The sequence below is a fragment of the Hyposmocoma kahamanoa genome, unplaced genomic scaffold (genome assembly GCF_003589595.1).
Source record: "Hyposmocoma kahamanoa isolate Upper Pololo Valley unplaced genomic scaffold, ASM358959v1 76, whole genome shotgun sequence".
In the NCBI taxonomy this organism is placed as follows: Eukaryota; Metazoa; Arthropoda; class Insecta; order Lepidoptera; family Cosmopterigidae; genus Hyposmocoma; species Hyposmocoma kahamanoa.
The window spans coordinates 5602122-5619496 of NW_020653900.1; the positions used below are offsets into that span (position 1 = coordinate 5602122).

At 34.3% G+C, this 17375-nt stretch overlaps 1 protein-coding gene across 1 annotated transcript; it reads left to right on the plus strand.

The window, feature by feature from the left end:
• Positions 1-3201: 3201 nt before the first annotated feature.
• LOC113232552 (golgin subfamily A member 7) lies at positions 3202-7922 on the plus strand. The gene is made up of 3 exons (XM_026467320.1): positions 3202-3461; positions 5035-5187; positions 7032-7922. The coding sequence occupies exons 1-3, from the start codon at positions 3309-3311 to the stop codon at positions 7209-7211; spliced, it is 486 nt and encodes a 161-aa protein (XP_026323105.1). The 5' UTR covers positions 3202-3308; the 3' UTR covers positions 7212-7922.
• The last annotated feature ends 9453 nt before the right edge of the window (positions 7923-17375 follow it).

The window sequence follows — 17375 nt, forward strand, 5'->3', positions numbered from 1 at the left end:
AATTATTAGTACAAAGATCGAACACTTAGAAAAAAATTCTTAGAATTAGATGGATTCGAACCAATGCAACGTCTTATAGCAAACCGTGCCAAATGTTATGCGGCAAACGAGCGAACATTATGAATTATTTTATGTGCTCCTAGCAGATCTTTGTTTTGGTTTTTAAACGATTTTTCAGCCGTAGTAGGTAGGTAACGTCATCAGTGAGAAATCTATTTCGTCACTCAGCCAGGTACCAGCAGCTGATTGAAAATGTTGCATTTATTGAATATTTGGATGTTTTACCACAACGATATTCACTATTTTTTGTGAAATTGCTCCACTGGGTTGTTATAACTATTAATACAAAGATGAAGACGGTTTATTACAAGATGTTGGTTCGAATCCAGCCGGATCGAAGGAATTTTTTCTTAGTATTCGATTTTTGTATTTAATTCTAACAAACTAGTAGAGTAATTTCACAAAAAGTAATGAATATCATGGTGGTAAAACATACTGATATTCAATAAACATAATTACATTACCATTTTATTGTGAAAATTCGTTTATAATATTTTCGTCATACTAGATGGGTATTTGATTTACCCACGACATTGGACATTGGACTATTTAATGAACTCAATTCCCATATCACAAGGCCATCAAGTCACACGACCAGCACCATAGTTGAAGGAGTAATTTTGTCTGTTGGGTACAAAGACAGTACTGTACTAACGAGATATCCATATTATGGTCAATAATATTACAATTTAATTTTGTTACCTTGACGTCATGTTTTTTTATACCGTAACCATTAACCGTGATCTTCCCGTGATTAATTACCTCGTCTTTATTACCATATCAGGTTTGGTGGACCCCGAGGTAGCACCATTTTTTTAATGATTTTCGGCTACTAAATACTCAATAATACTGTTATATAAAACACCCACCTTTATAACCGCACGTAACCTTGACCAAAATGCAATTAAGTACCGGTCAGCAAAATGTCGTCACGCAGCACGCACATCTGTGAGCTGCTGCAGTCTGCAATTGCAAGAGCAATTTTGATGTGTGCTGGCCCTGTCTCGCAATTCGTTGTAGAACAGCAAGCATACGTGGAGGTCATTACCGCAGTTTCGACGGTAGAGGATCCAAGCGAGAGACCTTTAAAATACACAGTGAGGCACACCGCGGTTCCACCTAGGTAATACAAAGCGAATTTGAACTTAGCAGAGCTCTTGTTGGTTTTTTCATAGATGCTAAGTTTATAAATAATTGAAGGACTGCTCCAAACATGTGAAGATTACAATAATATACGAGTAGGCACCCATGAGCCCACATCCCGTAAAATATAACGCAAAAAAATTTAATTCTTCTGGTCCAGTTTCATCAGAAACGACTATACCTACTTCACGAGGTATTCTGCCAATCTTACTACGTGTAATCTGTGTATCAACTTTAAAAGGACAAGTAACGCCCTGCACATTGAATATCTCAACAATAGGTACGTTTAAAATGATAATGTGGTTACCACGGCAGTGTTAGTACGTTCGCGAAAGCTCGCACGGATTTCTTCTATGTACCTATCAGATGAGAATTGTCCTAATTAAGTCGAGTTAACAACCCGATCACTCAGATTATAAAAATCTTTTATGTTCCCTTTTTTATGTCATGATAGCACTCATGGTTTAGCAGCTAGTACTCTACTCATGTTGGAAGTCCATAAGACGTCCACATTGCAACGATTGCAAATAAAATTCTTTTATACGTAAGCAAAATACATTCGAAACAATTGTCATATTGATTAAACTCTACTGCTCATTCGTAACTATTCGTAAGGCAGATGAGAAGAATGAGCAAGACACTCTAGGGGTTGCTTTTTGTAAATAAAGGTTTGTACACTTTTATCATTTACACTATTTATTTCAAACACCATTTATAGTGTTCTGTGGTCATAAATAATGAACGAAGGCAAATCCCAATAGCAGTAGATTTAGACCACAAACTACTAATAACAAGATTTAGGGTCATATTCTAGAACTCTACTTAATGCTCAAGTCAGGATTTCAGTATGGTTTAAAGCACTCGAAATCGTACTCAAGTCCCTGCCATTAGGGTCGTAAATTCCAGTGCTTGAAATCATACTCTGATCCTGACTTGAGCATTGAGTAGAGTTCTGGAATACGACCCTTAGACGTCTCAAATCTCTTTTTTTTTTCTTTTTTTTTTTAATTTATTGCTGGCCATGGAAACAAAGCCCTTCAGCCGAAAACATAACAATAAGTTTTTCTGTAAATATGGCCGCCACAAAGAGGATAGGCAATTTGAGGTGGCGTGCTTGGATTGACTCGGGATTCCTTAGAACGGGCCGATACGGGTATTTTAGTTCGAGATTCGTATAATTTCGCGTTTTAATCTTCGACTAAGGCACAATAGCACTTTCCTATTCCACTTTAAACTAGATTTCACAAAATAATTGAAAGTCAAAATAAAAACGACACTTTTCCCTACAAAAGGTCCAGAGCGAATCCCTCTCAAATCTCGGGTCGGTGGTGTTGCAGTGCTATTCTCCAAGTTCTCACCACCAGTTCTAAAGCGGGCTTACTATCTGTTATTATTTTATTTTTCACTTGGTTACGATATGGAAATAAATAATGAACATTTTAGCTATGTGTCACGTTAAGAAACTGGATTTATTAAAAGTCAGAATATTTAAAGTAATAATAATTAGGCATGAAATAACAAATAATTAACATCTTATAATAACGACTTAGTAAATCAAACTTATTGAGATAAATAGATTTTTCTTTCAGAGTTTGTGTAATAGCAGAAACAATTGAATAATATTTAAAAAATTGTAACATTTTAAGATTTACACGATAGTCTTCGCTAGAAAGGCGAAATTACTAACCTCTAAAAGAATCCTTTTACAGGTTAGTAATTTCGCCTTTCCAGGGACGAAATTCATGAAAAAAATGAAATTTTTTAATTTTCAAGTTAAACTTAAAATAAATAAAATTACTGGCTAATTTGGCATCATTTTGGTATATTTCGGTGTTGTGCTCATTCAGTAATGAGCCGCCATGCTTGCAAGTTTGCAGTAGTCGTATTACCTTGGCAACACTGAAAATGTCATTTGCTGTTTTTTGGGGCGAAGAAATCATCTAATAGTCTGTGGAAGAAATCAACGAGAAAGTTGTGTTTTTGCGTCATTTTCCCTCGTTAATAGCGTATCAAAGTTGCTACAATGCCTATGATATGATCAATTATATTCTCCGTGTACATTTGTATATTTATTTCGTGCGTGAACTTTGAAACGGAGAGCGAAAATGGCAAATAATCGTATACCGTCGGGTCCGAACACTCCAGGTAGTCAGCAGACGCCTACACAGCAAGGAACAAAGATTTTTATACAAAGAGACTACTCGGAAGGGACTGCAGTAAAGTTCCAGACGAGATTCCCTCCCGAATTGGAGGATAGGGTAAGTGAAAGTCATATTGTTTATCTAATGTCAAGAAGGCAAGATAAACGTGGTGACTCCGACTAGATTAGTTTATCTATCTAAACTAGTGACTGGAAATATTTATTAGATGATTTCATGTTATAATCGCAGGGCTATAATGAGTTTGTTGCACACATAAACTCTATATATTGTGACTCACATTAAAAGTTGGGTTGCTTTTTGTTCTACAATCGCAAGTATTATAATAGACATAATGTATCAGTACTTTCGATCGTGTATGAATGCAGAAAATTGTATCATGTTAAATAGTGTCATAAGCATGCCTCTAAGTTCCATGTTTATTGATATACAACCATGGATAAAAAATGCAATAATTCCTGTATTCTTTTATTTTTCAATTTTAGTGAAGCAACATGCTCTTTAGCTCCAATATTTATCGAGCCAACAGAATATGTAACGAAAATTATTCAAATTGATAAATTTTGGTACCTGTCTAATAAATTATAATGAAATGAAATAAATTGTATATAATTATAATAAATTCTCATTGTTTGTTATAAAGAATCATTGAATTCTTCTCCATATGAACAGGAACCATCAATTGATTCCTCATTAACATTAATTATGAATTCTTGAGTACACAAATTGTGAAACGCAACATCACGAGTCCAGTCAGACAATATCTTCTTTATTGAACCTGCTTGTATTCATGATTACAATTTCTTCAAAAATAACGTCATTTGTTATAAAAATCAAATCGAAAATGCATTAGGACGTCACTAATTGATCAGAATTCAAACTGTCAAAAGTGAAATAAATGGTTGAATGGAGTTAGATATGACCTGCAGAATTACATGAAACCTTGCGTGAATGACCTGTGATGATGAAATATAAATATTAGACAACGTCACATTAATATGTTGGTATTGGAATTCCAAAGTCAGTAACTAAAGCACTTGTATAATGGAAATTGGAAAAAACTACAGTGCCACGGACCCATATACAGGAAAGTTAGTTTTTCTTCTTGACCCAGCTGGGGATTGGACCTGGGACTTCAGAAATGGCTACTAAAAACCATTGTGCAAGCCGCAAGAGGTACTGGCAAGAGGTGAAGAAGTTCTCTAGTACAGTACTCTCATAACAACTGTGTTACATGCTACTCAAATCTCATTATCACAAGATTAACAACCAAGTCTTTGTACAAGCAGAGAGCAAAACACTTTTGAAAATAATTGTAAATAAAAAATGTATTATATTTAACAGCTTTTTTATTTTTCACATTTACAACGTTGTTGCGATACATCTTCTTCTTCTATTTTTTAATTCTGGGTTTTCAGTCTGAGATGCAATAATAGTCAGTGTCAGTGATCATAATAAATAATAAAATAAATTATTGGGAATGTGTTCTTTATTTATATGTACTGTAAAACACGCATGGTTGATTATCCAACCTATAGAAATATCTACGGACTAGAGTTACTGACATAATTAATAATATATTTAGGTTGAAATTTAAAAGCGATTTATAAACATTGTTAAATGTGTCTCTACATAGACATAACAACTCATTTATTATTTGAAAAACTTCCAGGTTGACCGTCAAACATTTGAATACACAATGGACCGCTTGAATGAGCATTTCGAGATGGCAGAGACGGCTGATTGTAGTACGTACTGTGAAGGATGCCTTGCTTGCTTGACTGCATATTTCATTTACATTTGTACAGAGACACATTATGAAAAGGTAAGTGTTTAGACATCTTTCATTTAGTAGCAGTAGAGCTTCTTGTGAAAGTGTTCATCCAGGGAAGTACTGTCACCTTATTTCTGCTTTAAATATAATAATTAATATAATATAATTTCAAGCATTAATACGGTTTTGAAGGATAAGGCTGCGGGTGACACATGGGACTTATTAACTTCTTATGCCTCATTCAGGATGACGTCAATGCTCCTCAGATTTGACATTTAAAGAGTGGTAGTGCAACTGTTATGGACAGTCGTGTTGCTTACCACCAAGCGCACGACTTGTTCGTTCGGTGACTTGATATTATGAAAAATTAAAATTTATGGTCTTTGCCTTCTCCCTCGTTTTGGGGGAGGAGACAGAAGACTACTTGTGTAAGGTAAATAGAGACATTTTTTATCTGCTTTTACAACTCAGTATTACCATATATACAACTATTTTTACTAATTATTTGTCTGTAACTTTTGACAGCCATTTCTTTGAAACCAATGTTCTTTTTTACAACTTTTACATATTCTATTTTTGATAAATAATTAATACAAACTGTAATTTAAATACTAAACTGAGAAGACAGACCACCACAAAAGACACCAGTCTTTCGCTTGTTGTTAACTTGCAACTCTGTGTACTATTTGTTGTACGTATATAATTATATTGGAAGTAAAATGAATAGCTCCGCAGCTTTGCAGTTTTTTATCTGACCTGGGCACTAGTAACGTTTGATTCTAAGTAAAGCTAAATTATTGAAATTTCATTTATGTCTGAATTTTTCCATGAATCCTTTAGAGATAATTATATTTGGCTGTTACTGTAGGAAATTGTCTGGTTAACCCGTGGTTGGACAGTATGGACAGTAATGGCCTGTACCGCAGAAATGAATATCAGAATATGAATATGGGGTTACCCGTTTCACATCATGAATCTTAAAAACAACATTTATGGGCTTTGGAGTGCGATTCCCAAGTGCTCTTGTGTAGTTGCCACTAACTGCTTCTCCATAAAGAAGTATCAACAATGTATTGACAAAATTATAGAATTCACATTGAACATTTTATATTGAATCAGTATAAGCACTATGGTACATAGAAAAGTTGATAGATAGATAAACACTTTATTGCTCACAACAAGAACAAGAATAGTATACATAAACAACTTAAAACGAATGTGGGCAAAGACGGTAGCTACCTCTTCCAGACAACCTTTTAGGTAGAGGAAAGCTAATCAGAGTGGGAGATGTAGTGTGCCAATTTTTATAAATAAAAATTATTTTTATAAGTAAAAAATAGAATAAAAAAAACACATAGTAATTTATCAAATTGCACCCCTTATGGGAGAATAGCATAAGTGGAGTTCCGTCGAAAACGTTTATTGCTCCATTAGATACAGAAAAATATAACACGCATCCTCTCCAATTATTTAATTCTATAGACTGCTATTGTAGGTAGAGGTACAAGAATTGGAGAGGATGTGGGTTATATTTTTCTGTATCTAATGGAGCAATAAACATGTTTGACATAACTCCACTTATGCCATTCTTACATGAGAGGTGCGTAAATAGTTTAGAAATGTAGTGAGATTTTTGTGCTCAGTACTATTTAAGTACTTTCCATGAATGGATTAAGAATCAAGGTGAATTGATGTGATTAGGTGCAATTACAAAAATATGTAGATAACAAATTGGAATTCAAGAGTATGATTCCTTGTTTCAAAAGTTTTGTATGAATAACTTTATGGGTACTAATATTAATTAGAAGAAGCTAGAGTCCTAGGAGAGAATAAAGTTTTACTACATATTACAAGCCTTTGTTAAATCACTAATCTACTTGTTTCTCTATCCCCAGCACTTAAGAAAAATATCAAAATTCATCGCAACGCAGAACGAAAGAGTGTATAATCCACGTGGAATACATATAACGGATCCAATATTAAGAGGACTACGTGTAATAGAGATTACCATAATCGACCTACCGAACTGCCAGAGTCCAACGGGTAACTCAGGGTCCCAGATAAGGCACACTTGACCACCACACGAGAACAGGGAATTTTTCATGTAACAATCACGGTACTGGTTTTAAATACCAGTCCGTTGTGCTAATAGAAAAACATTGAAACAATTGGCTTTAAAATTTGCTTCTGTTTAGTGTGAATGAAAGAAATTTATTAGTGTAAAAAAACAATGTTTGGAAGTTAACAGTGATTTAGAGTATAATTAGTTTTTGTGAAGTTCGTATGAAAATGAAGTAGTTGCGGTAGATATCTTGTTGTACTGAAGTTACATACTTCAATACTGACACACATATGGGTATATAAGGTATCTGTATCTATTTTTAGGGCATGTTTCCTATATTAGCTCTAGGACCTTGGTTCTAATCTGTTATCACTATATAATTGATTGAGAACTTTTAAAGCTTTGCAGTAAACCTAGTTTACAACTAGGTAATTTAATGTGGATGTCAATTGAGGAGACCAAGAAAAGAACGATTACAATCATCTATTTAAGTTACACGCTGAGCATATTTTTCCTAAATCAGGGAAAGGCTAATGGAGTGCAACATCCTGAAAAATTAACTTTTAGTTTTAGGCATAAAATGCTTGAGACTAAATGGTAGAAAAGTTGAAGAAGATTATTAAAAATTTTTTTAGGTAAAATGAATTACACACATTATGTCAACATTGACTTTATTTCAGATAGCATTTTTACATATCTTTTTCACCAATGTTGAACAGTTTTCCAAATTATTATTTTTTTAATTCTCCTCAAGTGACTTTGTTCATTCTTTACCTCAACTCTTCAATTTTTATGGAAATGAATAGCTGTTTCTTTTCATACATTTAAGTATCGAACTATCTGTTGTGTATAGTGTGGGGGTTTTGTTCATGTAGCAAATAATGAACAATTACTTACATGTAAGAAATTAAACTATTTTTTCGGTTCTTAATCGCTTATATTTGTTTTTTCAAACGAAACCTGGCCCTTTTGGCCTGGCGCTGGCCGATTGCAGGTCCCTTGGTTGGATTAGATCTGCAAAAATACTTTCATTATCTATGTTTAACAATCGCAAAACCACAAGAACTCGAAAACCTTACATTGCAAACCCGTAACACTATCTTTTGAGTTATTGACGTCAATAGTTTTAAGTACAACCAAGATATCTGCCGTTCGTGACGTGCGTATAGGTTCATTGTTTAGTAGTAGCGCCATTTGAATCTCATAAAAAATTCAATAGTTCCAAATTGTTCTCGCTCCGTCTACCGTCCTTCGCCGTGACCTCTTCGGGTGATAAACAAAATCCACTCTCTGGAAATTTAACGTGGAAAAATGGATTTATGTACCAGTGTATGAATTTTTTTTTGTCACGTTTCACCACATGAAGTATATTTTTCCATTTGAAAAAGCTCACTTTCCCATTTATTTTTCCAAGTTACGAAGATACCAGTATTAAGGTGAAATGGAAATTATTCCCAATTTAGCAAAGCGTTGTTGATGCTGAAATATGCCTTATGACAAAAAATGCTATATTTTTTAATACTAATAATATTTGTTAGACTTTATCGTGTATCAATTTATCGTATGTGTATATATTGTAAATATTAGGTATATCAATTGTGGTCATGATGAAACGGTATGGTCTATAAAAATCCTGAAAATGTTCGTAAGAAAATAAAAAGGACGTAAATATTTTAAAAACAGTTGTTAAAACCCAAAACATGCTCCCCTAAAAAAACATTTCGAATGCGCTTGCGCCCTTTCTACAAAACGCTGGCAACGTACAAGCCGCGCTGCTACATTTGTATGAAGCTACCACACTTATTACACTATGTACATATTGAAGGCCAGCGAGAGAAGAAAATCAGTCTTAACTCTCCCGGGCCGATTTCAGGTTGCACTATGGTACCGTACGTCTATGCGGTCGTTACCCTGGTACGGCGCGCTCTGTATCTGACTGCTGAAGCTTTATTCGGGACCCGCTTCTTAAGTACATTCAAGCCCTTTCGAAAACAAACACCAGAAAAGCAAGAGAATCCTGCAAAGGAAAACGGTTCACTCATCCATCCTTCAAATTCCCAAGTAAACGAAAAATAATAAAAGTTTTTTTATGAGATTCTGGCCTACTTTAATATTGACATATGGTATTTCATTTATAGTCTGCTGTAGCTTTAGCACTTAGTGAGTTTTTCAAAATTATTAGATAGTAATATGATGGCGATTCTGTTGTGCACATTTCTAGAAAAATAATTCGTGAGTCGCGTTTTGTGGCCGGTACAAGTTTAGCCTGATGACGTCATCAGACTAAACTTGTTTATTAATTCCGCTACGTGCATGCTATTTGTTACCAGCATGTTCTGATAATCCTGCACTATATGTAAGTACGCAATGTCCTATATCAAATTCGAAAATGTGCACAAGGGCGTGTCCATTTTTTTTTCTATGGATTTAGAAAATGTATTCGACAGAATGGCATATATAAGTGTTTTGTGTAAAGATTATGACTCAAAGATTTTTCTAAAACTGTAATGACTGATTTTCACACGTAGTAAGAGACTCCTTCTGCCAAAATGTTCTTCCAAAATGAGGAGAAATTCTATTTATTGTAAATCTTTTTATTGAGTCTATTTTATACTTAAACAATTGTAATTTTTTAATTTTTACAATCCTGCAGCTCCCAGTTCGTCATTGAACTAATACTCTCCACATTTTTCTCGAACTTTGGCATTTTCTTCTTTTAAATTAAATTTGAATGGTATTAGACTCAATAAAAAGCATTCTTAGTTGATTGAATTTGTAATAGTTGAAATAGGGTTAAAAGTTATGACATTTGTAATTTTTATGGAGTGGTAGGACAAGTGTTCGTGGAGGACCGTATTTGGCCTCTTTACACGCAATGCACTGAATTATTTACTTATGCGTGATTATGAATGTACACGAGCTGCAGTTTTAAAGCACATTGAATGCAGTAAGTGTAAACTGCACGCCGACTGTGCTGACAGTCGGAAATTCTGTTGCAGTCGGCGTGTTGACTAAGTTCGTTAGCTAATAATAATCTCAGTACTAAAAACCAACCTCAAAAGTCATTCGTCCCCTAGTTTGCCTCCCTTGGAAGTGGAACATTTTCTTCAAATTTAAATAGGACAACTACTGAGGTTTTAAATAGGACAACTCTTATACCAACACAAAAGGAATCATTAGGATTGGTTGACAAATGCGAGAGTTGCGGAGTTATTGCGTAACAAACATAAAAAAAAAACAGAATAAAGAAAGAATATAATCTAAGGCGATTATCACACTGCACCGTGTCCCGCGATGGAGCGCGAGATGCGGAATCACGCGCGCGGTTGCGGAGACGTGACGCAGACCTGCGTCAACGCGCGGTTTTACCTGCGCGGAGGGAGCGGTCTAGCGGCCCCGCGTTACTTAAAGTACTCGCTTCACAGTTGATCGCCGTAGTGATTGTGTATGTAGCGGAGATCCTTCTTTGACAAGAATGGTTAATAATACAGAACTCATTCAGGACGCTGCAGTTACACTATTTGGTTTTTGTTAAAAAAGGCACCGAAGATATTGGATACATCCCTTTTTACGAACCGTATTGATAAATGGATAATTTCAACTTCATTACAAAGATTTAGGAAAATGTGAAGATAAATTTGGTCGATTTTCAATAGCAAATATAAATTTATCGACGTCGAGATATATTGTGGAAAACTGAACATGTCCTTAAGCTTAAAAATCTGCGTAGGTGGAGAAGCGTTGTCAGTGTGTTCGACGGCGCGTGTTTTCCATACAAACTACTTACTTACTGGTACTTCAGTACAACGTTAAAAAACGCTGCTCCACGCTCAGTCGCGGGGCGTGGTGTAGTGTGATAATCGCCTAATTGAGAACCTCCTTCTTTTTTGAAGTCGGTTATAATGGATAAGCTATCTTAACCCGTCCGTGGGTAGTACTTAATTGGAACGCACACAATAATGTCACTACTTTGTGCCGTAGTGCTTGTATTGTTTTGTTTTTGAATTTTGTTAGTCCCTAGTTATTTATACTTCTCTATGGACAAGCAGTGGGTAGCAACTACACATAAAGCATTTCATCGGCTAAATTCGTACACGTCATAACATCCATTAATGTGAACTTATGGATAGGCACAAAATACAGAATTATACTCCGTCCAACTATTTATTTAACTTTTGAAAGCATTAGAATTCGTCTAATCAATTAGTGATGTTCTAATGCGTTTCTGATTCGATTTTTTATAATAATGATTTTGTTTATGAAGAAGTTTTAATGGTGAATGTGAGCGGGTTTAAAAAAGAAGATATTGTCTAATTGGAACATTGACTTACAAATAAATGGACGACGGATCTAATACAAAAACCACGAAAAAAATGTCCCAAGTCAACCTATTCGAAATTTAAATTGTAATGTCATCGCAGTATCGCGCTGTCAGTAGAACAAATGAAGACTAAAGCGGAGTGTCGCGCTCTGTATACGATTTTAGCGCCTTACAAGTGCGGACACTTTTTAGCGCGGACCCGACGTCCATATAATTGTAAGTCAATGAATTGGAATCGTGATGTTGCATTTGACAATTTGTGTACTCGAGAATTAATAATTAATATTAATGAGGATGATGATTCCCGTTCATATGGAAAAGAATCCGACGATTCATTATAATAAACAATAAGAATTACACATAATTATTTATATTTATTTCATTACATTATAATTTATTAGACAGGTACCAAAATGTATCAACTCGAGTAATCTTCATTACATAATCTGTTGACTCGTTATATATCGGAGTTAAAGAGAACGTCGCTGCACTAAAATGAAAAAATAAAAGAGTCCAGGAAGTATTGCATTTTTTGTCTATGGTTGTCATTGACTTACAATTATATGGACGTCGGGTCCGCGCTAAAAAGTGTCCGCACTTGTAAGGCGCTAAAATCGTATACAGAGCGCCAAACTCCGCTTTAGTCTTCATTTGTTCTACTGATAGCGCGATACTGCGATGACATTACAATTTAAATTTCGAATAGATTGACTTGGGACATTTTTTTCGTGGTTTTTGTATTAGACCCGTCGTCCATTTATTTGTAAGTCAATGATGGTTGTATTTCAATAATTACGGAACTTCAGAGGCATGCATATGTCAAAAGTTAAATAAATGGTTGGACGGAGTATACTAGAAATAATGGCCGCCGTGGACGAACGGTTAACGTGCTGGGCCACGCAGAGATCCCATATCCGGGAGGAATATTTATATGACCTACCTACATTTTTTCTCCTGAGTTTCATTGTAATATGTGGTTTGTTCATATCGTCCCCTTACTTTCTCAAACTCTTATCTTAAAGCACAAAGTTACATAAATGCAAAAAAATGGACTGTATATACACGTTTTGCAGGCTTATTTCACGTCTCATTTCCTTCATATTTACACCCTGGCTTTTATCTATTCTTAAAGTAATGCATTCAAATTGATAAGAAATTTAAAATAAGTAGTAAATTTTGCCATCTCCTGAATTATCACTCTTTAAAATACGAGCTTGAGAAAGTAAGGCATAATTATGTGTGTCCATGGCACGCGTGATACAGGGTCTCCCTAGTGCGGGACTACGAGTGTATGCGTTACTATAAATAATTATGTGACAATCTATGTTTATACCCTTATATTTTAACGAAAAAAGGGTCTACAAATTAAATTTTAAGCTTTAGTTGTCCGATATTGCACATGAAGAATAAAAGAGAAATGTCATGCAAACACAGAGTTACGAGGTTTTCAAATTTAGCCGACAATTTGTAAATTACTCCATAAAGGATTTTTTAAGGTCCATATAGCGAAACGGGGTATCCCGTACTTATCATAATTCTGATATTTAATTTTGTGGTAAACGCTTTTACTGTACATCAACGGCTTGAGAACGCAGTGCTTTAAATGGGTGATAGACTGTAGCTCGCACAAATGTACACTATTAATTTGAACACTATTATAGCTGGTACAATCTGACTGAATGTGGATTTTCGCCTTGAAACCCTAAGGCTCAAATTGTATTGCGGCTTTATGGTCAATTGTGTAACGTACAAACTAGACAAGAGTCTTCCTTGGAATTCTCGCGCATGCTCGAAAATGCTCGCGCATTCGCAAGAATTCCGCAGCTGCCGTTGCGACACCTGGCGAATCATGGCGAAAAATGGCGCAGAGTGACGTCAAACATCAACGAAACACTACAGCCTCAAGGCGCGAGCTTGTCGCGCAGCGAGGCGAAATTGGCGCTTCCATTCCATTCCGCTGCAATGTAAATTGAGCCTAAGGGCTAAATATTGCATTTTGGTGAAAATCAGCTGTTTATTTCGCTTAATTTATAAAATAAATATGACCAAATAAACCCTCCATCGTATGACATGATTAAATTTAATCAAACTTTTGTAAATTAAAGAAAAATTGGTTTAGCAATAATTATTAGGCTGTAAAAAACGCCTGCTGCTCTTTAAAATTACCATAAAGATTACAATTAATATTGTTTATTAATTAACGATTAATATGAGTTTACTGTAATAAATTATTAATCATAATTTATGTGAGATTAGTATTTCTTTTCCGATGTTCTCAATTTTTAAACAAATAATATATCTAATTGCGTTATAATTATAAACGGCATGTAAACCTTAATCTGAACCTTAATTATCTATGTCTGCATTGAAAATGATATATAAAAGAAAATACACGTCAATAGCGACCTATTCCAAGAACTCCTAATGAAGATCTTTAAAAAAAGCTTACGCGAGTACTTCGATCTTTTACCAAGGCCAATTACGACCTTGACAACATTTTCACTGTAGGCAAAGATAATTCTTCTGTCTATACGGTTCGCACGTATTTCATATGTAGTGTATTTTGTAAATATTATTTTTAGAATTCAATAATGTGTACCTTATTCTATTTTGTATAATTGTTCCTTATATGCAGTCTAATACGTGTTTATTAATTCTAATAGGTAATTACGTAAAAGTCCATTGTATGGCCTGTCGGCTTGTTCCTTTTCATTACATCGAGTCATGACCGCTGAGTTATGGTAAATGATATTTTAAACCACAACGGACAAGAACGCGTCGACATTTCGCGCCAAAATTACATCAAAATAAAAATTATAACAAAAGTTAAGTTTGTGGTTAGCTCAACTGTTTATTTATATTTTAGTGTAACCGACATAATCAATATTAAAAAATCATGACGTAAGCGACCCCACTTCTTACAGCAACTTACATAGTATAACTATTTCGCCATTTACTATAAACAAACAAAAAACGACTTGCACTTTGTTGCATAATTTTAATCGCAAGTGTCACCTTAAAACGCCTGAAAGCCTCAAAAGTCTTTAGATAGATATAGCAAATATTCTAAGCGCTTACAAAAAGGCTTAATATACATTGTTTAAAAATAATTTAGCTGTTACACAATCGGTTACGAAATTAATTATTATACATTATAATCTCAGTACAGAGTACTAAAAAAATCGATCTCAAAAGTTCGTGGAATTACATCTATTTGCCTAGTTTTATTGAAATCGGTTACCGGAAAGTGCGCGAAACCAGATTCATTTCCTAGTTTGCCACCCTTAAAGGTGGAATACTTTCTTCAAAATGTGACCCCCTCTTTAAAAAAAAAGAATCATCTTAATCAGTTCACAAATGCCAGAGTTATCGCGTAACATGCATAAAAAAAGTCGAATTGAGAACTTCCTCTTTTTATTTTAAATTGCTTAAAAATTCAATTTAGTATCACGTTTGTCTGTATAAATATTTAAAATCCTCATGTAAAATTGTTTCTCGCTTCTCGCTTACTCTAAGTCGGCAGTAATGGCTCGATATCTTTCACCACTCATACACCAGAAAATTAGTTCGATAACATTGTCCAGAATTGTTTTTCTTTAAACAACTCTGATACAGTAAAGTTTTGTTTCAAGTAATTTGATACAAGATATATCTATTGTAGCATTTGTATGTCCAGGCTGAGATATAATCTGCGCTCTTTGTCATAACCAACGCATTTCATTTTTGATAACTTTCTAAAAAATATTGGCATCTAAGGTTTTTTCTTTGAAAAGAAAGTAAATTACGCTGAGTGTGCTTAACAATTAATTAATTATATATAATTATATAATTAACCGGTTATAGGGGGTTATAGATCTCGTTTTGTTAATTCCAGAGAATGTTAATAACTCAAATGTCGATTACGTTAGTTATGATAAGGAGCAATGTTGGCAGTAATGGTATCTATACAATCATCTTATACACATTTTCGAATAATCCTGATTCATTGATAGTATGACTGATTCACCAATGTGAGCTCACCGTGTAAGACGAAAGACAGCCCTGTGGCATATTTTGTATTTCCGGTTCAGTGTTGCCGTTTAGCCACGTTTTGTATTATTTATCTGTCAAAAGTTTGATAGTATATTAATTATCTGGGAAACGGTGGTTTAAACGGTAACACTGAGCCGAAACGTCAGACATAAGTACCAGCGCGCTGTCTTTCGCGTTATGCAATTAGCAGGCTTGCAGGGAAAGATTAAACAAGCCACATCATTACAATTTTTAATCTTAAAAAATCTTGATTACGGTTTAATAAATGAAAATACTTTTCATATGTCTGCTCGCATTTAATGAGATATCTTTGGTATGTTTTCTACCACAATCGAAAGAACAGACTTTGCTTTAAAAGAGTTGATTATTTTGCAAATTATCTGTCTTAATAGCATTCTATAGCATTAATCTTAAAAGTTGAGAGGTAGAGTAACTACTGGTGTCAAACGCGCGCTTTATGTTCAGTCGTGGGCTTTCCATAACTGGTTGTTTCAACTAAACGGAGGCAAGAATCAACGAGAACAGGCCATCTGCATTTTCTCTTCGCATTTCTTCCATCATATTTTAGAAAACAATTTAAGTCACTTCTAATAATAGAATTTGGAATTTATTATGACATAAGTTTTATTATAAGAATTTATTTAAAACCACTTTTAATAACGATGCTAGAAATGCCCCAGATAAAAAAATGTTTTGATCTCTAGCTAACAGTGTAAGGCCAAAGACAATCCCTTGACATTTACTGATTATTTATCAAAACTCGGACGGATTAATAGTAGAAATGGTAACACCGTATCGGGAAGACGAAATGTCCTGCTGTCCTTCCGCCTTTCGTCTTACTCTGTTAGCCCGCCGAAATATTCCTGACTATAAACTCATCATGGATTTTAAAGGGGGCAGATTCTGGCGTTGTCATTTTTATTGTAATTTAATATCTAGTTTAATAAATAAATTGAAATATGTGTAAATTGATTAAATTATAGTGAAATTAGTTGAATTTTGTACGTAATAATAATAAAAATGTGTCTTCTCCGGTATAGGATGTTACAAGTGAGTTTACTAGTAACATTACAGTCAGTAAAACGTATTTATTTGCGCCTTTTATCTAGCTAATGTTGCAACGAACAGTTGCACAAATATCCAATAATGTTTGCCAAGTATTGTGCATTATTCTGCCGCCGTTAGTTGAAAGGGCGCATTTGAGATTTTTTCAAAAATATGCGCGCTAATGATGAGTAGGAAAAGACCGATCTCTCACTTTTTATTTTTTCCTAGGTGGGGTATAAAATTACCGCAAGAGAAACGTAGATATTTTATTAATTTATCTTCTTTAAACATTACTTTCTCAGTTTTGAGTTTTTGTCAAAAGCGCCCTTTCAACTTCAACTAACGGTGCGCGGAGGCAGATTAGATACCAATATCAGTGCTTTATTACGGCAACTGAAGCTGAATTCAAATAGTTTTTAATTTGATCTGCCCATCTAAAATTTGTTAAGTAATAGACTTTTTAATGGCCGTTTCTGTTTAACCCGACTATGGAGAAGCTAAAAAGGTATGTACATAAAACATTAAAGTTTGATTTTTATAACTATAATTAATGCAACACCTGTTTATAAAACATGTATAAAGTTCGCCAAGAAAATGATATTAGGCGTAAAATTCTTATATTTTAAAACATCTTAGTTATCGGCTAATGTTTAGCGTTAAGATATAGATATATTATTGTAAAATTTATTATAACTTCTATTATTATATTTAAATAAAAATAATGTTTTGCTATTCATGTTTTTGTCATAAAGTCAACAGCTGCCATAGCAGTAGCCG